The sequence below is a fragment of the Myotis nattereri genome (assembly GCF_964212035.1).
Source record: "Myotis nattereri genome assembly, chromosome: 2".
NCBI classification, from domain to species: Eukaryota; Metazoa; Chordata; class Mammalia; order Chiroptera; family Vespertilionidae; genus Myotis; species Myotis nattereri.
The window spans coordinates 181,680,726-181,707,102 of NC_138076.1; the positions used below are offsets into that span (position 1 = coordinate 181,680,726).

General features: G+C 40.9%; 1 protein-coding gene across 1 annotated transcript in view; it reads left to right on the top strand.

Annotated features, from left to right (window-relative positions):
* DNAI7 (dynein axonemal intermediate chain 7) overlaps window positions 1-26,377 on the top strand; it is a 58,513-nt gene that overhangs the window by 22,715 nt on the left and 9,421 nt on the right. Inside the window, exons 8-11 of the mRNA XM_081082324.1 lie at window positions 2,009-2,112; window positions 4,436-4,751; window positions 17,965-18,040; window positions 23,169-23,329. Of these exons, the coding sequence (XP_080938450.1) occupies window positions 2,009-2,112; window positions 4,436-4,751; window positions 17,965-18,040; window positions 23,169-23,329 (657 nt within the window). The remainder of the gene's footprint in view (window positions 1-2,008; window positions 2,113-4,435; window positions 4,752-17,964; window positions 18,041-23,168; window positions 23,330-26,377) is intronic.

Genomic DNA, 26,377 nt, shown 5'->3' on the forward strand with positions numbered 1-26,377 from the left:
GTCAGGTAATTAGGGTAAATGGCTAATTCCAGGTCTGTGGCAAGGAAAGTGAAAGATAAGGTTGTTATTTAAAGACTAGTGGCCTGTTTTACAAAGATTTGCACAATAGGCCTTCCTTCCCCTGGCTGCCGGCACCCGGTTTTCCTCTGGTACCTGGGACCCAGGCCTTTGGTCTGGCTGCAGTGGAGAAGCCAAGCCTCGCTGCTCTGGCCGCAGCAGTGAGGCTTGGCTTCTCCACTGCAGCCGCAATGAGGCTTGGCTTCTCCACTCAGGCTGCAGCAGCGAGGCTTGGCCCCCAGTGACCCAGGCCCTCAGCCCTCCTTGGGTGGATGCCAGGCTCCCAGCCACTCCTTGAGCGGAGCCCAGGCTCTCAGCCCTCCTTGAGTGGAGGCCAGGGCCAGCAGGAAGATTGGCTTCCTCCGTCGCCAGGAGTGACCCAAGCCTCCAGCTCTGTGGCCGCTGCCATCTTCAGTCATCTTTGTTGGATTAATTTGCATACTCGTCCTGATTGGCTGGTGGGCGTAGCAGAGTGACACTGATTTGCATCTTTCTCTTTTATTAGTGTAGGTGAGGTTGAGTTTTCTTGTGCAAGAAAGCAAATAAATGCTCAAAGTCAAATAGAGTCATATCCAGAGGGACATGACTAGCTTAAAGAGTCTCCCACTAGTTCAATTTGGGACAATATGAATATCAGGAAGAATAATGACTAAAATTGATTATAACACACTGAATAAATGAAAATCCATGAGTCTGTAGTGATGCTCCAAAAGAAAGGAGGGAAGTGGGGTGGGGTGAGGGGGAGAACAGTTATATATGGAAGAATACTATCTGATAAATGTAGGAGAAATGGTCAGTTAGAAGAACCACCATTTTTCAATCCCTAATGTAATAATTAATAAGGATCATCAATGGCTACCTAAATAGTTAGTGAAAAGTTGAGTTGTTAAGGAACACGTTACCTGGTATTCTCATAGTGCCAAACTATTAGACCACAGATTACTCCTTACTGATTGGGAAAAATGTACTTTGCAATATGGAGTTGTGGGTAGTTACCACCCTAACCAAGTGATGAAATCTGCATAATTAATAGTAGGATATACTATACTTCCTGAAGAACACAACAAAACCTATGATGCCTTCTTGCTAAAAGTGGTTTCATCTGAATCTAATTAAACCTATCTAGACCTAACTTCCAGTACACAAAAAATAAGGAGGTAGAGGAGCAAGTTAAACAATACCATGTGGAAACAATCAGAAATATCCACAATGTGGAACAATTAGACAAGGCAGTTATCCTGGACACTTCAAAAAGTTAATTTCACAGGAAAAAGAAGTGGGGGCAGGGGATTATCTCTTTTAAAAAAAGCAATCAATCCCCAATACGTTTAAGTTTTTACTTTATAGCAACCAAATACATATTAACTTATTTAAGCCCTTTAAGAGAGTAGTAGGCATCAAACTATGTTAGTCTTTATTAAAACATACTTAAGGACATTCTTAAGTTGTATGTTTAATGTTAGATACCAACTATTGGACTAGTAAAATATATAACTCATTTGGATTTTATAAACTGGATATTTTGTTTCTAACCTTGATATATTCAGAAATAGGCAAACTTATGCGGTAGCATAATTATGTTTTAATAAGGTGTATAAAGATAAAGTAGCATGTGTATAGTTAGAATGAAAAGTCATGATAAGGTTAACATTGAAAAAGGTAACAGAAGAGTAATCCACACATGCTACCTGGGTATGTAGGGCAACTTTAATCCTTAGACTCCTAAGGAGAAACTGAGTGAAAAAGGGAAAGCATATTTAATTAAGTAAATATATTTGTATCATTCTGAGATTTTTGGAAGCAGTTGTTTGCTATTTTGATTGAACCTTATTTTTACTCAAATAACTCTTGCAAGTAATGAAGGGAATCCAACACTGAAGATGAAGTAACTTATCTAAGTTGTATAATCTATGAGGCCTCTGATCTTTTATGTTTTCTTGTTCTCTTACAGCAAGCTAGTACTTTAGCAGATCTGGACACTGGAAATATGGAAAAAGTCATTCAGGATGAAAATATTACCCTATATGTGTGGGCAAACCTCAAGAAGAATCCAAGGTATTCCCACAGGAGATGCAGGAGGTTGAAAGACATTAGAGTCACATCATGGTGGCCAGCATATGCCTGTTGAATCACAGCATGGCATCCTTGGAAAAAAAACCCATATTAAGAAATCAACCATGTGGGGTTTTGAATCATAGACCTGCCTTTTATCTTGGGCAAGTTACATAGCTTTGTTGAGCTTTAGTATGTCAACAGTACACTGATGATTATATTACTTAATAGGATCGGATTGAGGATTAAATATTAATGCATATAAAGGTCATAGCACTGTGTCTAATACAAATATAAGCTGAATAAATATCAGGTCTTCCCCTTCTCTTCACCTCCTGAGGTAGACATGGTAGGTACTTTCTACATGGCAATCTCAAACTTAAATTTTTTTTGTGTGAACTGTTAAAAATAATTCCACAAAAGAACACTTTCATATGTTTTACTAGAGGCCTGGTGCATGAAATTCGTGCATGGAAGGGGGGGCGCCCCTCAGCCCAGCCTGCATCCTCTCCAATCTGAGACCCCTTGGGGGATGTCTGACTGCTGGGGATCTGGCCTAAACCAGCAGTTGGACATCCCTCATCCCTCTCACAATCCTGGACCTGGCTCCTAATCACTCACCTGCCTGCCTGCCTGGTCGTCCCTAACTGCTCCCCCCCCCGCCCCCCCCCCCCCCCGCCGCCGGCCTGATCGCCCCTTACTGCCTCTGTGTGCCGGCCTGATCGCCCCTTACTGCCTCTGTGTGCTGGCCTAATCACCCCTAACTGCCCCCTCCCTGCTGGCCTGGTCGCCCCTAACTTCCCCCTGCTGCCAGTTCAGGTCTCCCCCAACTACCCCCTCCCTGCCGGCCTGGTCACTCCTAAGTGCTCCTCCGCCCCCACTGGCCGGGTCGCCCCATGCAACCTGCTGTTCAGTCGTTTGGTCGTCCCTCACTAACCCCCCTGCCAGCCTGGTCGTAGGCAGCCATCTTGTGAGGGTTAATTTGCATATTACCTCTTTATTATATAGACTTTTTAGCTGTTTATGTTTTCCCAATTATTTTTAACAAAGTAATAGCTTCCTGAGGAATGACAGTAGTAATGCTAAATTCATGATCACTCAGTTGCTGCTTTATCTCAAATATTTCAAATTCGTTGAATTAGTATGGCAGTATGTTTTAAGAAAGAATTATTGGAGTAAAAATTAGGAGGTTCTGGTCTCAGCTCTGAAAAGACTAGTCATATTACAATGAAAGAAACTGGATTTTATTTTTGACATTTAGTAAAAGGAAGCAAGAAAGTATTTTCCACATTGCATTTGCTACAAAGTTCTCTGTGGTTTACATCTAACTTAGAGACAATGAGCAATATAACTTTTTTATTATGAAATATGTTATATACTGAAGAGTGAAGAGAATTAATCTTTATAATTTTAAAAGAGTAAAAGGAAAATGAATAGCCCTTTATTAACTACCCAGGTCTAAGAAGAGAATTAGGGGTCCTTTTACTAAGATAACAAGTAGTGGAGGCAGAAAACATTCTGTTTTACTTTGATGGTGATGGTGAGGGCGGTTGTAGGGAGGGACTTGTTGAGTTTGAAGTACCTATAAAATATAAAAGTGCAACTGTCTGAAAGACTTAAGAGAAATCTGAGATTGATTATGGGGAGTCATTAGCACATAAATCAATAGTTCTTAACTTTTGGGGAGTCATAAACTCTTATGAACTTTATTCTATATGCTCACATATATAGGGTGTCCCCCAAAATGCATCTATATTTTAACAGCTGAGAGCTCAATTTTGAAAATGAAATGTATTTTAATAAACACTGCCTTTATAATTATTCAAAGTGTGTACATACATGTTTTTGGGGCACCCTATAATATATAAGGACATTTTGGGACCTCTGAAAGTTCAGTTAGGATGTTTCTTCTCCCTACTCATCCCGAGGAAACATAGAACTCCTGTTAAAAACTGATCATTTAAATGATCATTGAAGCCATAGAAGTAATATCTAAGGATATTATGTAGAAGGAGAAGCAGAGGGCCTGGGATAGAGAGCTGAGTAATATCAACATTTAAGGGATGGTTAGGAAGATGGCCATATAGAGGAAACAGAGGAGGAGCTGCCCATGATGGAGAAAACAGTTGGGTTATGGATCCCAAGAGTGTGTTTTGAGGTATATAACGTTAGCAACTGGGTCCAAACCCTGCAAAGAAAGCAAGTCAGGGTGGGGATTCAAAACTGGCAAAATTAAAGTGGAGAGATACTGCTTAGGTATAAATTTGCAATGGTTCTAGTGCTTCCCTGGGCCTCACCTTTTTTTGTTACAATCAATTATTAACAGGCACAGAAGTATCAAATGCAATGAAATGCAAATTGGATTTGAAATTCCAAGGATATTAGCATCAAGTGACATTGCTCTACGACTCCTACATACTCGCTATGATCATGTCACGCCACTGTGCCCTGTTCCGATAGTATTAAACGGTCACACTCCCCTGGAATCTCCCTCTGTCCAAGATGAAGTTAGTGCTGAACAATCAGCAATCAGCGAAGAGCTCCAAGAAGAGTATAAACAACCAGAAAATGAGTCTAACTTAGTCCAGGAGGAAGAAACAAAATCTGAAGAACAAGATGATGATACTGTTGGAGTGCACGCAGTAAGACACATTTAAATGTATAATTTTTTTCTTTATGGAATAAATGTTTATTAGATTCCCCTGAAGCATTCTCAAAATTTTTTTCCCTAAACAACTAGAAATTGTCCAAAATCCATCTTCTTGCCAGCGGCCTAATTTTGAGTGTGTATTTTCTATTACCGGTCACTGTTCATAGTTGAGCCTGTTGCTTCAACATCCTAAAGTTCCAGATAGGAGTTGCTCACTTAGTTTAGGGATACTCCTGAACAGCTTTGAAGCCATTTAATTTTTTTGTGTTTATTATACTTCAAATTCACTTTTTGTGTATTTGTTATATTTCAAACTTACTTAAGGGAACTTGCCATTAAATGGAACTTTGTAGTAAATACTTTCACAAACTGAGGGGTTAGCTTATATTACTGTTACTTCCTCAGCTTCTGGTTTTGTAAGAACGAATATTATAAAGTCAAAACTAGTTTTTTAAAACTATTGTACCCCTCTTAAAACTTGACATCTTTAGATATAATAACATATTGAGTAATTTAGTAATATCCCTTTAAGTTTCTGCTTTCCTTTCTTAAGCTACTTACTTATTAAGTTAGAATAAATGGTTTATAATTTAGCTCTTTTGTTTGGCTGTAAGCAGTTTGCATTTTAGGGAGGACCAGGAAGAGCAGGTTTTCCTATAAGCGCTTAAGACATGAACTATATCGGTTTATTTAACACAGGTAAGGGTTAAGAATTAGATTGAATGTAAGTTTCAAATCAGAATAGGAATCAAGAACATAGTGAATTGAAAATTCCATTTTAAATATTATATCAAATTATAAAAATTCTATAGCATATAGAAAATGAACATAACATGATGGTCAGTACAAAGAATAGTATTTAGAGTGTGATTACAACCTTGTAGAAATTAAAAAGGCATAAGGAGAGGAAACCCAAAAACCTGTATATAGCTGATATTTTAGGGAAAATAAGTGATTTGCTCTTTAAAAATTGGTCACTTAAAAATATTCTTTTAAAAATTTATCTTTATTGTGAGAATATTACAAATGTCCCCCTATTACCTCCCTCCACCCAGCTACTACCCCACCCCAGGCCTTGCCCTCTTTCTTATCTGTGTCCATGGGTTATGCATATCTATACTAATAAAAGGGTAATATGCTAATCAGACCAGACATCTTCCGGATGACCTTCTGGACGTCCTTCCAGACAAAGCCATGGTGACGGGGCTGAGGTAGGGGCGGTCAGGCCAGCAGGGGAGAGCAGTTAGAGGGATCAGGCCAGCAGGCAGGCAAGCAAGCAGTTAGGAGCCAGCAGTCCTAGATTGCGAGAGAGATGTCCGACTGCCGATTTAGAGTCTAAACCGGCAGTCAGACATCTCCTGAGGGGTCCCAGATTGGAGAGGGACCATGCATGAATTTCGTGCACCAGTCTTCTAGTCTATAATAATAAAAGGGTAATATGTTAATTAGACTGGACATCTTCTGGATGTCCTTCCTGACGAAGCTGGGGCTGGAGGGAAGCCAGCCTGGGTCCCGGGTGCCTGTGGGCAGCTGAAGGAGGGAAGCAGCCCAGGTGCTGGCAGCTGGGGGAAGAAAGGCCTACTCTTGCACAAATTTTCATGCATCGGGCCTCTAGTATGCATAAAAGTTCTTTGGTTAATCTCTCCTGCCCCTTCTTCCTCCTTCATTCTGAGATTCATTAGTCTGTTCTATGCATCCACGTCTCTGGGCCTGTTTTGTTCATTAGATTCCACATATAAGTGAGATCATATGGTATTTGTCTTTCTTTGACTGGCTTATTTCACTTAGCATAATACTTTTCAGGTCCCTCCATGCTGTCTCAAAGGGTAAGAGATCCTTCTTTTTCACAGCTTTAAGCAATTCTATAGCTTTAAAAAAATAGTTTACCTCTTAGGCAGCATGTTAGCTTTACTAGTGGTCAACAATACTTCCAGTTCTCTTCCCTTTCTGGGACATACAAGACCATTGCATTCCTTGCCCTCTTGAAGTTAAGTGTGACTGTGTGATTTGCTATAGATGATAAGATGAAAGTAGAAGTGACATACTGATTTCTAAATGGGGGTGGGGGAAAGGAGGTAAAAGTGAGTAAATGGGCCCTGGACTTAACATTATTTAAATATGCAGTAAACAAACACACACACAATCCATTAACTTTAAATTTGACAGGGTTTGTGATTGGCAATTCATGAAAACAAAGAATGAATTTAAAATTTATCAAAATCATATGAAAAGAGTATCTAAAAGTGTTTGGTCTTGATCTGATAAAAATATTAGATAATATCTCCCCTCCAGTTCCTTGATCATAATTAATATTTTACATTATTTTTTTAAATTGGGAAATAATTAAAAAGTACATAATGTGAGATATTGTATTTACATGGCAAACACTATTTTTTTCTTTTCACTGATATATATGCACATATAGCTTATCAGAACCTGTATACTTTTCTATAGTAAGATACCTAAGATGTATTTTTAAGATATTATTTCCATGTTATAAAACTGTATTTGCAATAGGATTCTGCTTTTGTGAGGGGGAAAATAGTTATTTGTGAATGTATAGAAAAAATCTGGATGCCTTGTCATTAGAGGAAGGGAGATAGAAGGTTGGCATTTTACCAGTGATTAAAAAAATTCTATTTACACTTCTTCATTATTTTAATTTTCAGTAAATAATTTCTGAACACACATTACTTTCTGAATAGAAAATAAAATAATGTGTTTTCATTTTTGGTTTCTAAGGGGGAAAAAGCATGATAGGCCTCTAAGACACCCACTTGCTATTCTGTGAAATTCCCTACCTCTGATCATTTCTTCCACCCTAACTTCTACTCATCTCTCAAGTCTTAAATTTTACATCCACAAAGTTCTGCCCTTATTTTCAGACTAAACCAGATACCTCTTTACTATGCTCATGTCATTCTTGTTAATTCTTTCTTACCTTAATCATGAAATTAGGACTTTGAGGGCAAGAATATCTTGGTAGGCTTCAGACTTACAGTAAGCATAGGGCCTGGTACATGATAGGGGCCCAATAAATGTTTATTGAATGAGTAAAGGGATAAGTGAATGACTGGATGGTCAAATGATTAAAATTAGACCCTGACTTGAGTCTGCTGTGAACAACTTGCATAAGAACAGTCACCCAATGGCATCTATAAATGAAAAACTAAAAAATAAATGAATTTTTAAAAAGGAAAAAATTATCATACAGCGACAACAACAGCAAAAAAGAACTCATATCAAGAAGTTCAGCCACTACCCACATGAACATTGCTCTGTGTTTTGGAAAACATTTAAGACCTTTCAATTACAGTCGGGTGTCCTGAGAGCCATATCTGCCATGTGCAGGGAATCTACCAGCTTGTCCCGGGAGATTCTTGGGACCCTCTGCTCAGCAGTCCTGCACCCCGTAGTGATCTGCCTGGCCCCCTTCCACCCCACAGCTGCCTCAGGAACAGTGTGCTCCCTGCATTCCATTTGGAACTCGGTGAATTTGAAGCAGTAGTTATGGATGGTGGTTAGGTTTGAGTTCCTTTATAATCACAGCAGTATCGGGGCTATCATAACCCAAAATGTTATTCATACCTCTGTTTGCTTTGGGTGGCAAAAATGTATTCTAAATTTCAAAAACTGGCATAGTGACTCTAAGACACTCAAGTGGGTGTCTTAGAGGCCTATCATGCTTTTTCCCCCTTAGAAACCAAAAATGAAAACACATTATTTTATTTTCTATTCAGAAAGTAATGTGTGTTCAGAAATTATTTACTGAAAATAATTTCTGTGAGTGTCTGTGTAAATTGGGGGGCTCCCTGAAAGATCAGTAGGTGCACTTACTATGTTTTGGCTTTAGAGGAAGAGATTTCTCTACTTTTGCATCTTTTTTTAAGGGTAAACCACTTACCGTTATAATTTTAGGTTAGCATATTTAAATATTACAATTCTCATATCTTTTAAATGAATTCAGAGGCTGATTGCAAGTTATTAGTATAATAATGTAGGAATTTATGGTAAAAATAGCCGACTTCTAATCACAAATAACAAATATTTAGTACTTTATAAGTTTAAAAAATAAATCTCTTCTTAGATTTAGAAAATGGTCCAAATTATCTTTTCTTTTCCATGGGTCTATTAAGAACTTTGCCACTAGAGGGCTCTTAATACCATAATTTAGTTAATTTAAATGTGTAATAATAATAACACAGTAACATTGTAGGTTTACTGACTTCCCATTAAATAGATTTTACAAACTTTTAGAAAAGCATAATTTAAGTATACCACATTTGTGATAAATGTTTTTTTTTAAAAAAATTAATCAACTTCAGCAATATTTTAGTGATACTAAGGGGAATTCCTGATAGTATGTGGATCTTTGAACTTTTTAAAGTTCAAGTTAAAAAAAAAAAGTCCTTGCCTTTAAGATACTGTTAAACAGATACAAGATTTACCATAAATATGAGTATATATTATATATTTAATATGAATGTATATTCATAAATGTATATATAAAAATATGAACATGTATTTATATAGAGAAAGCATTTACTAAGTACCTCCTATAAGGAATTCAACATGATCATTGTTTTTAATGAGCTAACAATCTTGTGGAAGAGTAACAGTTATTATATGTTCTGATATGTGAAATGAGAGTGATTATATGTGGGAGTTAAGATAAAAGTATCCAAAAGATAAAACTGAAGTGAACAGAGGGGAAGTCTTCTCTGTTGAGGTGGCATTAGAGCGAAGTCTTCTGATAGGCAAGGAGGAGCTTCCATGTGAAGGCGAGGCAGCTGTTCTGGTCAGAGGGAAAAGTGTAGAGCCAGGAAATAGCTGTAGAGATTTGGGGACTTGTTGGCATTATCACGGACAGATTAAAACTCCAGGACTAGCCCAGGTGAAAAGCCTAGCATTAACACTCAGCAGTGTCCACTTTCCACAAAGTCACTTCAGCCACCCATTTCCATGCTCATGCCCTGGATCTTGTTCTTATTCCTGGACCTTGTTCGTATCTTTTTACTTGGTTCAATAAATGCCTAGCTCTATATACTAGGCACTGCTCTGGTCCTCAGGGGAGAGAGGTGAAAGGACGAATGAGATTTCTGCTCTCATGATGTAAAGACAAGTCAGGAAAAACCAAGGGCAAATAAGAAAAACTGGACAATAGCAGGGAGTCATAAATTGACGTGCACATAATTATAGTAAACAGGCTTATGCGATAGGGAGTTACTAGATTGGGTGGTTAAGGGGGACTTGTATGATGAGTTATAATTTTTTTCTTTTTTTTTCTTTATTGAATAAGATATACAAATGTGTCCTTATCCCCCCAATGTCCCCTCATCCCCCCAGTCCTGCCCTCCCCCTCCCCCCTGTTGTCCACATCCATCACTTATGCTTATATGCACGCATACAAGTCCTTTGGCTGATCTTTCCCCCTTACCCCCATCCCACCCCTGCCTTCCCTCTGAGTTTTGAGCATCTGATTGATGCTTCTCTGTCTCTACATCTATTTTTGTTCATTGGTTTATGTTCATTATAACCCACAAATGAGCGAGATCATGTGATATTTATCTTTCTCTGACTGGCTTATTTCACTTAGCATAATGTTCTCCAGCTCCATCCATGCTGTTGCAAATGGTAGGAGTTCCTTCCTTTTTACAGCTGCATAGTATTCCATTGTGTAGATGTGCTGAAGTTTTTTAATTTATTCATCTGCTGATGGGCGCTTAGGCTGATTCCAAATCGTAGCTATTGTAAATTGTGCTGCTATGAACATAGGGATGCATATATCCTTTCTGATTGGTGTTTCTGGTTTCTTGGGATATATTCCTAGAAGTGGGATCACTGGGTTAAATGGAAGTTCCATTTTTAGTTTTTTGAGGAAACTCCATACTGTTCTCCACAGTGGCTGCACCAGTTTGCATTCCCACCAGCAGTGAGCAAGGGTTCCGTTTTCTCCGCATCCTCACCAGCATTTGTCATTTGATGTGGTATTATTTAAGCTGAGACCCAAATGACCAGAAAGGATAAGCTCTATGATAATTAGGTAAAAATATTATAGTCTACAATTACTATAAAGGTCATAAGACAGAAATGAAGCTCAGGAAGAAGGCCAGTGGACAGATGGATGGATGGTGGGTAAGGAAGTGGTATGTGATGATGTGAGAGAGGGAAGCAGAAGCCAAATGAAACAGGGAATGCAGACCACAGTAACAAGTTCAGATTTTATTGTAAATGCATGGGAAGCCATTAGAGGGTTGTAAGTAGAAGAGTGGCATGATCTGATTTATGAAAGGTTATTCTGGCTGCTACGCAGAGATTGAGTTGTGAGGGGCCCGCGGAGGGAAAGCACAGTATCTAGTGCTTAGGAGGCATGAGAGGTCAAGGTGTCATGGACCAAGGTGGTAGTAAGACATGGAGAGGTGGATATGTTTAGGATTGGTTTTGGAGGCAAAAAATCCGGCTGAGTTTTTATTTTGGGAAACAAAGCAGATGGTGGTTTAATTTACTGAGATGGATAGGAATGGGCTGAGTTGGTTGTGAGTAACCGTGTAAAAAGAGTTTTGTTTTGGTCGTGGCAAGTTTGGGACACACAGATGGAAATGTCAATCCGGTAAGCAAATGTGAACCTGGAGATCTGAGAGAAGTCAGACACAGCTGAGGTCCCTGTGCAGATCCTGCACTTTTCCAGTTAAGCAATACAGGGTAAGTGAGGCCTACAGAAACTCACTAGCATAGATTTGGGAACCCCTCGCCTATGGATGGTATTCAAGCTACAGGATTGAATGAGATTTCAGCAAACTCAGGGTAATAATTCTTAGCTGTTACTCAAAATGAAGCAGTGATGCTAAATTTTCAAAATTCATCTTTAATTCCTTATCAAAAGCCAGTTCAAACAATTTATTCTGAAGCTCTGATATAATTTAAATTATCTTTTGATGAAAAAAAATTGGATTTTAGATCAGCAAATTCTTTTGTATAGATCTTTTGATGGAATAAAATTCAAGACATTCTATCAAATTTGTAAAGTGTTCATTGCTGACATTTTGCAATGTGCAATATTGAGATCACCTACACCATTCATAATTGTTCATATCAGTCACCTAGTATCTTTTCAGATCCTTGCATGAATTTTGTCGCCTTTGATTAGTTTAGTTATGTTTTTACATGTAAGTCGTTTATCCATCTGGACTTTATTTTAGTGTAAAGTGGGGAGAAAGAATATAAATTTCTTTGATTTAAAACTTTGGCCAGCTATCTCAAAACACCATATCAACCTAAGCTTTTCCCCACTGATCTGAAATGCCATATGCTAAGTTCCCAAGTGGATCCTAAGGTCTATATCTGGAATCTCTATTTTGTTTCCAGTGATCTTATTCATGATCCAGGTCACATTTTCATATCAAATTCAAATTGCAAATAGTCTAAAAGAATTTCCATGTGACAATATCTGTGCATTTATCAAATTGCAGTGAAAAATACTTTGCTATTGTTCCATGAAGCTCTTCCACATCATAAGCCAATTCCTATATCTATTGAGCTTTGTGTGATGGAAAGTTATACTTTTGCTACCTTTTCTGCTTCATATTCTATCAATATTTCCAGGCAAAAATTTTTAGAAAAATGTTTTTTTTTAGTAGATTTATTAGAAACCTAAAATCCTATATAATAAAAGGGTAATATGCAAATTGACCCTAATGGCAGAATGATTGTGAACAATCAGTTGCTATAACACACACTGACCACCAGGGATCAGACGATCAATGCAGGAGCTGCCCTCTGGTGGTCAGTGTGCTCCCACAGGGGGAGCTCTGCTCAGCCACAAGCTGGGCTGACGGCTATGAGCGCAGCGGCGGTGGCGGGAACCTCTCCTGCCTCCTCTGCAGTGCTAAGGATGTCTGACTGCAGCTTAGGCCTAAGCCATCAGTCTGACAATCCCCGGAGGACTCCCAGGCTGCCAGCTTAGGCCTGATCCCCCCCAGGGAGCGGGCCTAAGCCAGCAGGTGGACATCCCCCAGGGGTCCTGGACTGCAAGAGGGTGCAGGCCAGGCTGAGGGACCCTCTGAGTGCACAAATTTTCATGCACCAGGCCTCTAGTACTTATATAAAAATAAAAGATTTATTATAAAACATGATTAAAGTTTATCCAGAAAAAAATAATACATGAAAAATAGCTAATTTTTATAAAATAATTGTGGAAAGAGGACTTTTTATCACCAAATATAAAACATGATAATATAAAGAAAAAAACTATTTTTTTTCAGCTCCAGTGCCAACAAACATGAGGTTATAACATACAAAACTATGAATAATTATATTGTCAACAAATGTGGTCTAGAGTTTGTTTGGTCACAAATAAGTTCTGATGATACAGCAGCAATGACAGGAACACATTCTAGAGCAGTTCTTAAGATCAGTGAGCTGCACTAGAATGTAATGGGCTCATTGCCTCCTCATGAAGAAGTTCACTTCCCAAAAGCCAATTGAACTAAAGATGAAATAATATGGTAAAAATTTTAATTATGTAAAGGCAATGTGTTAACTATGAGATTATTCTCTCCATTATGTGACAGCATAGAAGCTGATAAATTCTTATTGCTGAATGTTGTTATCAAGAGAAAGATTCCATTAAGAAAGTCTAACTTCTTAGCCTTCCTACAAAGCAAGAAACAGTTTGGTCTAAACTCTGAAGAATTTCCAACTCTTTGAAGATATGAATTGGAGATCCTGTCTTGCTTATTGGTCTGATATCTTTGGTATTTTTAATAATCACAATCCCTTTAGAAAGAAATGCAATTGGCTTTTTAATGGCAGATAATATGAAAGGCCGCCTGGATGTACCTAGGCACCTTAAATTCAACATATCCACAATTGAATTCACTACTTTTCTCCCAACCCTGTCCTTCCTCCTTTTCTTTTCTGGATAATTGGACCACTTCCACCTTAAAACCTAAGCCACATACCTGAAAATCAGGCTTCACCTGCTCCTTATATCCAATCACCATCCAAGTTATGTTGATTTTGCTTGTTTATCATTGCATATATGCTTCTAATGGCCCTGATCCCCTTACCTTGGATTCATTTCTCTCCACTGAGCAATCCATTCATCAGCTGGCCACTAGAGTACCTTTACAAATGCAAATTTCTTCATTCAGGATACTTTTCTATTGCAAGCCTCTTGTGGGCTTTCCTTTACCCATAGGAGAAATTCTAGTCTTTAAAGTGGCACCCAAAGCTCTCCATAAGCTGGCCCCTGCTTGCCTGTAGCTTTAGATCTTTACCCCCTCCTAGCATGCCTCACCCAACCATACCTGACTACGTGGGGTGCTTGCAACCCTCTGTTTTGCTCAAGGCCTTTCTGACTTTACTCACACTTGGAATTACCTCCCACCATTTTTGTGTGTGTGTGTTTTGGATGACCTAATTATCTTTCAAGATTTAGTTCAAATTTCATCACCTTTGAGTAGCATTCACCCACAGAATGGACTGTTCTTCCTTTATACTCCTTTTTATTACACACCCACAAAACTGTTCTACCTATTTGTCATTTGCTTCCCTAATAGACTGGAAGTTCCCTAAGTCAGATACCGTATATGCTTTTTTCTTTTATTCCTAGTACCTACAAATGCCTGCACAATTTGGGCACTCTGAAAATTCTTTGAATGAATGAGTTAATAAGTGAGAAGTTTCAGAGGCCCAACGAAAAGGGTTGTCAGAGAATGTAATAGTGTTAAAACCAGTCAAGAGAAAGATACAGGCCAACACAGGAATGAGAGTAAGGAAAAGGAAAATTTACTGTGGGGATGTGGCTTTTATGGTGATTGAGAATGGAGGCCTGGTGTGATTAACTGGCTTTAAACTTCTGACTAGAATTCTGGTATAAGGCTATTATATTGCTATAGAAATTCAGGTGATAGTTGAGATGAAACGAAGTTTGCTGATATCATTCAGTATGCCAATATTAACATACACACCAAATTTTTATAGCAGTGCTTCATTTATCTAGTGCTTTACAGTATACAAAATTCTTTACTTCTCTATTATTTGACTCTTAGAGCGGCTATCTCCTGAAGCTTCAGTTTCCTTTTTGGTAAAATTAGGATAACAGCTATCTCTTAGGATTGTTTGCAAGATGTATTCATATGTGTGGCACACAGTTGAGTACCAAATACAGTGGGACCTGGGTTCTCGAACTTAATTTGTTATGGAAGGCTCTTCGAAAATCGAATCTTTTTTTTTCCCCCATTAGAAATGATGTAAATTGAATTAATCTGGTCCAGATTCCCAAATGATTCCATGTCTAATGTACTATATCACCTATAAACAAACACTTTAAAAACAAAAAGCTCATGAAATGAAAATTTAACAAAAAGCAAATTAAATATAAAATGCAAAATGACATATACACTAGAACTTTAATGTTGAGAGCAACAAAAGCAAAACAAACAAAAAAACAAAGACAAAAATATTCACAGTACAATTTCCTGAGATGTTAACAACATGAGATTTAGTGGTAAACTGACTCATACTCATACATTCTCTCCTTTGTCACCTGAGAGATGCATGAATCTTTATTGATCATACAGATATCAGCATGAAAGGGTTGTCTGGTCCAGAACTGAAGTTTGGTGGACAACTGAGACATTTTTTTCTGTGAACAACTTAGTTGAGAACTGAATTGTTTGAGATGGGAGATGTTCAACAATTGAGGTGTGGCTGTATGTTGTTAGATCAGAGGCTCCTAATGGTTAAATGACTTGCTCAAGGTCACAAAGGTAACTTAGTGGCAGATTGAGATATGCATTCTAATCATATTGTCCTCCTCGCGTAGTACTAGAGGTCTGGTGCATGAAATTCGTGCACGGAGGGTTGTCCCTCGGCCCAGCCTGCACCCTCTCCAATCCAGGACCCCTCGGGGGATGTCGGACTGCCTGTTTAACATCCTTCTCGCAATCCGGGACTGCTGGCTCCTAACCACTTGCCTGCCTGTCTGATCACTCCTAACCACTTCTGCCTGCTGGCCTGATCACCTCTAACTGCCACTATCTGCCAGCCTGATTGTCCCCTAACTGCTCCCCAGTGCCGGCCTGGTCACCCCCTAACTGCTCCCCCCTGCTGGCCTGATTGCCCCTTAACTTCTCCCCCCTGCCAGCCTGATAGCCCCTAACCACCTCTGCCTCGGCCCCTGCCACCATGGCTTTGTCCATCAGGACGTCCAGAAGATGTCCAGAAGATGTTTGGTTTAATTAGCATATTACCCTTTTATTAGTATACTAGAGGCCCGGTGCACAAAAATTTGTGTACTCGGGGGGGAGGGGGGAGGTCACTCAGCCCAGCCTGTGCCCTCTCGCAGTCTGGGACCCCTTGGGAGATAACGACCTGCTGGCTTAGGCCTGCTCCCGGGTGGCAGAGGGCAGGCCCAATCCCTAGGTGCAGCCCCTGGTCGGGCTCAGAGCAGGGCCGATTGGGGAGTTGGGGTACCGCCCGCTGTCATGCACAGAGCAGGGCGGATCGGGAGGTTGTGATGCCACCCTCAGTCATGCTCAGGGTAGGGCCGATTGGGGGGTTGGGACACCGCCCCCTGTCACACTCAAGGCAGGGTAGATGAGGAGGTTGTGGTGCCACCCCCTGTCACGCACAGAACAGGGCCAATCAGGGGGTTGGGGCACTGCCCCCTGTCACACACAGAGCAGGGCGGAACAGGGGGTTGGGGCGCCACCCTCTATCACCCACAGAGCAGGGCCGATCAGGGGGTTGGGGCGCCGCCACTGTCACACTCAGGGCAGGGCCGATGGGGAGGTTATGGCTCTACCCCGTCACACACAGAGCAGGGCCCATGGGGAGTGGGGGGCTTGGGGCACCACACCCAGTCACACAGAGCAGGGCCGATCAGGGGTTTGGGGCGCCTTCCCCTGTCACGAACAGAGCCACAGGGCTGATCAGGGGGTTGGGGCGCCGCACCCTGTCACACACAGAGCCGCAGGGCAATCAGGGGGTTTGGACGCTGCCCCCTGTCACGCTGGTCCCGGTGCCAGGAGGCCTCATGGCTCCACTGATCCTGGTGCTGGGAGGCATATTAACCTTTTACTATATAGGATAGAGGCCTGTTGCATGGGTGGGGGCCGGCTGGTTTGCCCTGAAGGGTGTCCTGGATCAGTGTGGGAGGTCCCCACTGGGGTGCCTGGCCAGCCTGCGTGAGGGGATGATGGCTGTTTGAAGCTGGTCACACACCCTTCAGGGTGGGGGTCCCCACTGGGGTGCCTGGCCAGTCTGGGTGAGGGGCTGAGGGCTGTTTTCAGGCTGGCGGGTGACTGAAGCTCCCAACTGCTCCTTTTTTTCTTTTCTTTTTAATTCTGGGCCAGCTTTAGCTGTGGTTACAGCTCTGAGGCCTCTGCTGCTGAAAGCAGGTATCTGGTTTGTTTGGGTTCTATAATCGAAACTCTGTATCAACTCCAGCTCTGAGATCTCGGCTCGCTGAAAGCAGGTTTCTGGGGTTTTGTTTAGCTTCTATATTCGTAACTATGTTTCAGACTGCAAGCTCAGAGGCCGGCAAGGCAGGTGGGGAATGTTGGTTTCCTCTGTCACTGAAGCAAGCAAGCCTCATGTTAGTTTCAAGCTGCCTGGCTGCCGGCCGCCATCTTGGCTGGCAGTTAATTTGCATATCTTGCTGATTAGCCAATGGGAAGGGTAGCAGACGTACGCTAATTACCATGTTTCTCTTTTATTAGATAGGATATTCCTTTTACTACCCTAGAGTATAATGGGATTTTCTATTTACTTGGTACAGAGCAACTTTCATTTCCTTGACAGGCTTACCCAAAAGTAGGCTTTGGAATTACTCTATCAGACAGTTGATTGCCCAAATCAAGCAAAATCTATAATTTGGCAAAACCCTAAATGAAAATGTAAACTATTTTTATAGTTTACATTGCTTCCTAGTGTCTCTGCTTTGCACAGGACAGTGTTCAGCAGAGAATCTGAGCAAGCTGGCTCCTGCTTCCGTGAAGTTCTGTGGAGATGTGCTCTCATTTTGATTGGCTTTTAAACTCTGTTTTTTTAAGTCCATTTTTATACCAGAGCAAGTGTTAATTGGAAGACTTAGAATTAAGGTAACAAGCGTCTGCAGTGGGAACTGAAACAGAGGAGAATGGATTTGGGCTGGAGAAGACACTGACAATCACACCCACCTGTCCTTGTGTTTTCTTTAGAGTTCTGTCGAGGAAGAACCTGAAAGCACAAAACAAGGTCTGGAGATGAAAATATTAAATGAAACAGTTCCAACAGGTATTCTTCTAACTTACATTTTGAACTTTATTGGCATTTTCCTGCTTACAAAAGAAAGGCAGGGTCATTGTAAACCCAGATGTTGCAGAAATATATTTAAAGTGAAAATTCTTCACAATCCCTCTTCTGAACTAACCAATGTTAACAATTCCTTTTATTTCTGCTTGCTTCCTCTCCTCTTTCTTTCTCTCTCTCTATTAAAAAAAAATAGTTTTATTGATTTCAGCATGGAAGGGAGAGGAAAAGAGAGACAGAAACATCAATGATGAGAGAGAATCATTGATCAGCTGCCTCCTGTATGCCCCCTACTGGGGATCGAGCCTGCAACCCCAGATGTGCCCTTGACTGGAATTGAACCTACGACCCTTCAGTCCACAGGCTGATGTTCTATCCACTGAGCCAAACCAGCTAGGGCTCTCTTGATTTTTAATAAAATCATGGGATCATATCATACAAATATTTTTTTTCCAACCTAACAGTATTTGTAATGCTAAATCACATCATATATATATATATATATATATATATATATATATATATATATATATATCACAATACAAATGCTATTTAAATGAATAATATTTAACATTATTCTAAGTCAGAACTCATTGGTAACCTTATCTTTTTTAGTAGCACTATAATTCCATCCAATAATGGAACATTATTTAAATCGTTATTGATAGATAGTAAGGTTATTTTTTTTTCTGTTTTTAAAATAAATCTTTGTTGTTCAGATTATTACAGTTGTTCCTCTCCCCCCCCCATAGCTCCCCTCCACCCAGTTCCCACCCCACCCTCTGCCCTTACCCCCCCATTGTCCTCATCCATAGGTGTATAATTTTTGTCCAGCCTCTTCCCACACCCCCCACACCCCTTTCCCCCACCAAGAATTGTCAGTCCACTACCTTTCTATGTCCCTGATTCTATTATATTCCCCAGTTTACTCTGTTCATCAGATTTTTTATTCACTTGATTTTTAGATTCACTTGTTGATAGATATGTATTTGTTGTACATAATTTGTATCTTTACCTTTTTCTTCTTCTTCCTCTTCTTAAAGGATACCTTTCAGCATTTCATATACTACTGGTTTAGTGGTGATGAACTCCTTTAGCTTTTTCTTATCAGTGAAGCTCTTTATCTGACCTTCAATTCTGAATGATAGCTTTTCTGGATAAAGTAATCTTGGTTGCAGGTTCTTGGCATTCATCACTTTGAATATTTCTTGCCACTCCCTTCTGGCCTGCATAGTTTCTGTTGAGAAATCAGCTGATAGTTGTATGGGTACTCCCTTGTAGGTAACTGACTGTTTTTCTCTTGCTGCTTTTAAGATTCTCTCTTTGTCTTTTGCTCTTGGCATTTTAATTATGATGTGTCTTGGTGTGGTCCTCTTTGGATTTTCTTGTTTGGGGTTCTCTGCACTTCCTGGACTTGTAAGTCTATTTCTTTCACCAGGTAGGGGAAGGTTTCTGTTAGTATTTCTTCAAATAGGTTTTCAATATCTTGCTCTCTCTCTTCCTCTGGCACCCCCATAATTTGGATGTTGGTACGCTTGAAGTTGTCCTAGAGGCTCCTTACACTATCTTCATATTTTTGGATTCTTTTTGCTTTTCTGGTTGGGTATTTTTTGCTTCTTCGTATTTAAAATCTTTGACTTGATTCTTTGGATCCTCTAGTCTGCTGTTGGATCTCTGCATATTATTCTTTATCTCAGTCAGTGTATGCTTAATTCCTAGTTGGTCCTTTTTCATATCCTCAAGGGTCTCACTAAATTTATCGGCGGTTTCTAGAAAATTCTTGAAAAACCTTATAACCGTGGTTTTGAACTCTATATCCAGTAGTTTCTTTTCCTCCATTTCTGTCATTTGTGACCTGTTTCTTTGTCTCCGCATTTTTTGTGCTTCCCTGTGTTGGTAGAGTGGTTTTCTGTGCTAGGTGTCCTATAGGGCCCAGTGTCTCAGCCTCCCCAGTTACCTGAGGTGGACACTTTTGGTGCACCCCTTTGTGGGCTGTGTGCACAGTCTTGTTATAGTTAAGCCTTGATTGCTGTTGGTATCACTGGGAGGAATTGACATCCAGGCCAATTGGCTGTGAGAATCAGCTGTGTCTACAGTGGGAGAACTTCTGTGCTGGAGACACCCCTCTGGGGCAAGACTTGCTTCAGTGGGGCTTTGGTGCTCACTGAGTCTGCCCCCTGAGTGTGTCCCTTATGGATCTGAGGAGTTGTAATCTGGATGGTCCCAATCTGACTACTGGGTACACGGGCTCTTGCATCTCTAAGGAGGTGCTAATTTAGCCTCTGCCTGAGGCTACCCAGCAGGAGCTACGGAGAGATCTGCAGATTCCTCTTCCTTGTTTGGGGTTTGGAGGTGCCCAGATCAGGCCCAGCTGTGAAGCAGTGCAAGCTGCTGTGGGGCCTTGAGCCTTCTTTTGGATGTTCTGTGTCTCTCTGACCCAGCTGCAGTTTGTTAGGTAATTTTAGATCTCAGAGGGCCAGGTCATTCATATGCAAAAGCTTCTGCTCACAGCTAGGGTGGGGCGGGGTCTCAGGGAATCAACAGGGTGGAGCAAACAGCTATGGCTGATCCTCAGTCCTACCCTAAGAGGCCCCGCGTCTCAGTGTCCCGGTAATCGCTGCAAGCACCTCTGAGAGAAAGCTGACCTTGACCAATGCCAGACAGTCCAGTTTCTCCCCGTATGAGTCTGGGTCCCCAGAGACTCACCCGGAACTGGAGTTCAGAGCAGTCAGGAGCATGTGTCTCCCTCCCGATTGAAAAAGACAACCGCATCCTCTGTTGCCAGCCCTTTCCGCGTGCACGCCTCTGTATCTCTGCACTTTACTTCTGCACCTCCTCTGAGTCTCAGTGTGCTTTTCTCTTTCCTTCTAGTTGTAGAATTTCCACTCAGCCAGCCTTCCTGTGGTTCTGGATGATGTCCGTTTTGTCTTTTAGTTGTATTTTTGAAGTGGCTGTGCGAGGCAGCAATTTCCGGTGTTTACCTATGCCACCATCTTGGTTTCTCCCCAACAGTAAGGTTATTTCTAATATTTTAAAATTGTAAACAATGTTGCAATGAACATTCACAAGTACACATACACACTCAGAGATTAATCAACACTTTTGTATTCAATCTTACCTGGCAAATAGCAATTGGATATACTTTAAAAGTGTCAAAATGATGGTGATATATCATTTGCAATCTTTTAGTTTGATATTTTATTACATTTTTTTATATTAACTTTATTATTATGCTGCTTTCCCAGGAACTTCTAAAGAATCTATTTTCTATATATTTCTTAGCATATTTTTAATAACAGTCTTCTTTTCTACTTCTTTACTTTTTTCATCACACTTTTATTTATGCAGTCACCTAAGTTTATATTTTGTAATTTTCTATAACCCTTACGAGGTAGTTTTCTTATTAAAAATGATACTATAGTCAATTCATAACCTCTGTCAATAATACGAAGGTTTTCTACATGATGATACCCAATTAATATATCATAAATGTCTAAATTTGGACACAGTATTCTTTTTTTACTTTCTTTTCAGGTAAATGGGTTATTAATTAGACATAATTGAACATTATTTAAAATCTACATTTTATTGAATGTACACAAGGAAAAAAATGAAATTGCTAAACTGGATTTCCTTTGAATATTTCCATTAATTTTCAGTGGCTGATCTCCATAGGTTAAATTCAATGCCATCTCAGTGTGCTTCCTATTATGGGAGAGGAAAATAGTAGTGATATATAGATAAGGCTAACAATTCCTGAGTTTTTACCAGGTCAGATAGCAGTTCTGAACTCTTTACATGTATGAACTCATACCACCCCCAAATTCTATGATACTACTATTATATCCATTTTGTAGAAGAAGGAACTGAAATGTTAATTAGTATATATTGCATAAGGGTGGGACCTGTAAGTGGACTGATTTCCCTTTCTTACTCATTACACTGTGTTGAAAGAATTTTAGTGAAAGGCAGGAATGGTCCTAGTGATATGTGACTTCAGATATTCCCCTGTTTGTGCATTGAGCATTATGAAATCATAGAATTTCCCCATAAAATTTCTGAACACAAAGATTATCCAATCCAGTTTCTTCACTTTCAAGCCTCCACCCTGTTTTCCTATGAGCTGGACCTATTTTTGTTGAAAATAAAATTAGCTTTAATTTTGTAAATGCACCAAAATTAATTTTTTTATGATTTTGCTTCTTCCCAGATATTTAGCACCATAAGGTCCAATATTAAGACATTAATTAAGCAGTTATCAAATTTTATGTTAAGCCATTTTTTTGACCTTTTAGAATAAAAGGTAGCAGAATATGCTGCCCTCAAATATACCACTTTGGCATAAGGATTATTTTGAGCTGGAAGTAACTGAAAAGCTTTAGATGAAAGAAAAGCTCCCTACCCCTCTGCTATTTGCCTAAGAGTTGGATATAAATTTTCAAAGTATCGCTACTTTCCTCACGACTAGGAAGGACAAAACTTAGTTCTCAGAGATAACTTTAGACCCCATCAGGAGAGGGCACCAGAGGAATCTACACAACTAACTATAAACTAGCCTTTATCTCTATCCTCAGAAACCTCCAACTGCTTTCCTTTGCCCTGTCATTTTTCCACAACTTTACCATTCTTTGTTGAAAATGCGGTATAAAGCTGGAGTTCTATGCCACCTCTTTGAATTACTCCACTTCTCCCTGGGGCTATCCCATGTATACACGAGGCACTCCTTTTAATCAACTTGTGTTTTTCTCTTATTAATCTTTTTCTGTGGAGGTCTCAGCCAAGAACTCACAAGGGTAGAGGGAAAATTGTTTCTGCTTCCCTAAGATATACTTTTAAAGTTTTTCTGTTAGTAACATGTGCTTATTATATACAAAATTCTAACATGTGAGCATATAAAATATGAATGTAGCCCTCCCCTGCATCCTACCATTACACAGGCCCATTTCCACTGGTCAGCTTTGTGAACAATTTTGAGTTAATCGCTTTTTGAAAAGTGTTAGTAGCTAAGTAAAAACTTCCTGTGCCAGTGCTAGATATTTTTTGATTTCCCTCCTAAAAATATACAAAAATGTTATGATCTATTTAGAAATGGAATTAACCTGGTTGATTTTAGCACAGCTGTTGCTGCTGGAGAATGCTCCTGAGAGGCTACGTGCATTTGAAGACAATGAGGTTGACATATGCCAGTTCTCAACTCTGGGTGGAGTGTACCACTTGGATATTCTGGAGCTGCCCCCACAGTGTAAACAAATGAAGGGCTGGATGATTATGGAAGTAGGTTGATTCTTAAAACTTATGAGTATAATAATTTCTCACACTTTTACTTTATATCAACGGCTCTAACACATAATGAATTTTAACTCTATTAAGCAAGCACAAAGGAAAATGTAATTTTATAAAATTTGAATCAGTATTAACAGGAAGGAATCTAAAATAATGTGGATTTTAGTCCAGCTGGTGTGGCTCACTGGTTGAGCACCGACCCATGAACAGGAGGTCATGGTCAGATTCCCAGGCAGGGCACACACCCAGGTTGCTGGCTCGATCCCCAGTAGGGGTTGTGCAGGAGGCAGCTCATTGATGACATTTCTTTCTCATCAATGATTCTCTTTCTCTATCCCTCTTCCTTCCCCTCTCTCTAAAAATCAATTAAAAAAAACATAAAATAATATGGACTTTAAAATTAGAAATCATGCATGTTAATTGTAAACCTGTGGCATTGTGATTACACTAGAGGCCCAGCTCACGAAATCATGCGGGTAGGGTCCCTAGGGCCTAGCCTCCTGCGATCAGGGCCATCTTCTGCCCATTCACCAGTCCCCAGGCTGAACGCTGCCTCCACTGCTGGGCTGCCAGGCCATTGGGATCACCAGCTCATCCCTGGCTGCTCAGGGGCTCAGGCCTGTGGGAAAGCAGGCCCCGGCGACTTCACCTCCATGCACCTGTGCTGGCCGCTGATGGAACACGCTGCCTGCTCGGGCCGCTCATGTGGGCACCCGCCACTGCTGCCGCTTGAGGCGCTGATGGAAGCTGCAGGGCATGCCGCGACCTACCTGCCCCACGTGAGCAGCCCCGAGCGGGCAGCGCATTCCATCAGTGGCTGGCCCGGCCCACGCACATGGAGGTAGTCACCCGGCGCCTGCTTTCCCGGAGGCCTGAGCCCCCGAGCAGCCAGGGATGAGCTGGTGATCCCAACGGCCTGACAGCCAGCCCAGTCCTCCTGCCACCCACCTGGGTTCTTCTGTTCACCATCGCTGATCCATCGGAGCCTGCGGGCCGGGGGCAGGGACCAAGAGGTTAGCCATTCAGCCCATTCCCCAGTCCCCAGTCCCGAAGGGAGGGACCGAGAGGTGCTCAATGCCACTGCATGGTGACCGGTTGTTTGGTCGTCACAGTCGTCACGGACACTGACTTTTTATATATAGATTGTGCCAATTTGGCCTTAATAATGATAGTCTGTTTCAGAGGCTGGAAAACTGTTTCTGTAAAGGGACAGATGATAAATATTTTCAGCCTTGTGGCTATCCCAGCTCTGTGGCAACTCCTCAGATCTACCATTGTGGTGCTAGAACAGCCATATGTACAGGAATGGCCATGGTTCTGTTCTCGTTAAGCTTTATTTACAAACACTGGTGGTGGGCCAGGCTTTCCGGGGACCATCATTTGTGGATTCTGGTCTAGATAAGTGGTTTCCTACATGTGGTCCCTGGACCGGAAGCGTCAGCATCGTCCAGCATCATCTGGGAATTTGCTAGATATGCAGATTCATGGGCCCCACCTCAATCTTACTGAATAAGAAATTCTGGAGGCGAGGCTCAGCAGTTTGTATTGTAGCAAAACACAACTAAAGCCCCGGTCTGGGTGCTTGCTATACAAAATGCAGCCCGTCGGTCAGCAGCATCCACATCTGGGAACTTGCTATAAATGCATAATTTCGGGCTTCACCTCAGATCTACTGAAGCTACATTTTAACAAGACCCTCTGGTGATTCATGTGCACATCAAAGTTGAGAAGCACAGATCCTGGTAATGCCAGTGCTCCCCCAAACTAATTTTCATGCAGGGACCACACTTGGAGTGGTAAGGATACTGACCATAGCAGCTGTGAGATCATCTATCGAGGACTTTCTCACTCTTGGTTTAGTAGGTAGTAGCATTTGCACTAGTACTGAATTGGTTTCACTTTACCTCACTGGCTGTGTCCCAAATATACCCAGTTCTGTTGTCATAGCCCTCCCGCCCTGCTGTCCTTTTCCCTTTCCCTCTCCATCTCCTCTAACACGTCATATACATAGATTGCCAGGCACCTCTCACCTACATTTTAGGTTGTTGGTGCATTCTTGTATTAGAGCAGTATTTCTCAGCTTTTTTCCCCCATATCACCTCTCTTGTAAACATTTTTTCCTAGTCACCCCCCCCATCATGGACTTTAATACCACAGATAGACTGCATATCTCTGTGTGTGCTGTATGCATATCTGTGCTTTATACATAAAAGAGTAAGATTTTTTTTCATGCTCCCCCCAAACTAATTTTCACCCTAATGGGGATGATATTGTCACTCCTTTCCCCTTCTCCCTAAAATGAGAATATTTTTATTAGAGCACACCTGGGGGAGAAAATCTGGTCGATAGCCACTTTGAAGAATCTATTTGAATCAATGTTCCCTATCTCAGGGACACTTAAAGGATAGTGGGGAGTCCAAAAACAGACATTCTTTTGGTGACTCTTTATCCATAGGAAGGTCTCAGCCTGATCTGGGGTTTTCAGGATTCACCCAAAGATCTTTGTGAGAATGTCCCGAGACCACCAGTCTGCACTCTCCATTTGAGCAGAGTAGCCTGCCTCATACCTGTTTTCCTCTGCTGCAACAAAGTGGCCTTCCTACTTTTTTCCAATAATCTTTTTTAAAAATATATGTTTTTATTGATTTTTAGAGAGATACTAGTAAGAAGGGAGAGGGAGGAGAGCACAAGAAACATCTATTGGTTGTCTCCTGTACGCACCCCAACTGGGGATGGAACTCCCAACCTGGTATGTGTCCTGACCAGAATCAAATCAGCGACCTTTGGGTACATGGGAAAGACACTCAACCAACTAGGCTACACAGGCCAGGACTTTATTTCAAATATCTTTTCAATAATCTCCCCCTCCTCCACAATTTTCCCCCATCCATTTTTTCTTTCTCTATTTTGTAACATTGTTAGTCTTTCCCCTTCCCTCGATCTTTCTCTACATCTAGATAAGTTAAATTTAGATAGTGGATGGATCGCCTTTATCCCAGAGAAATCTGTTGGTTTCATTGACTTACTTTTTTCTCCCAG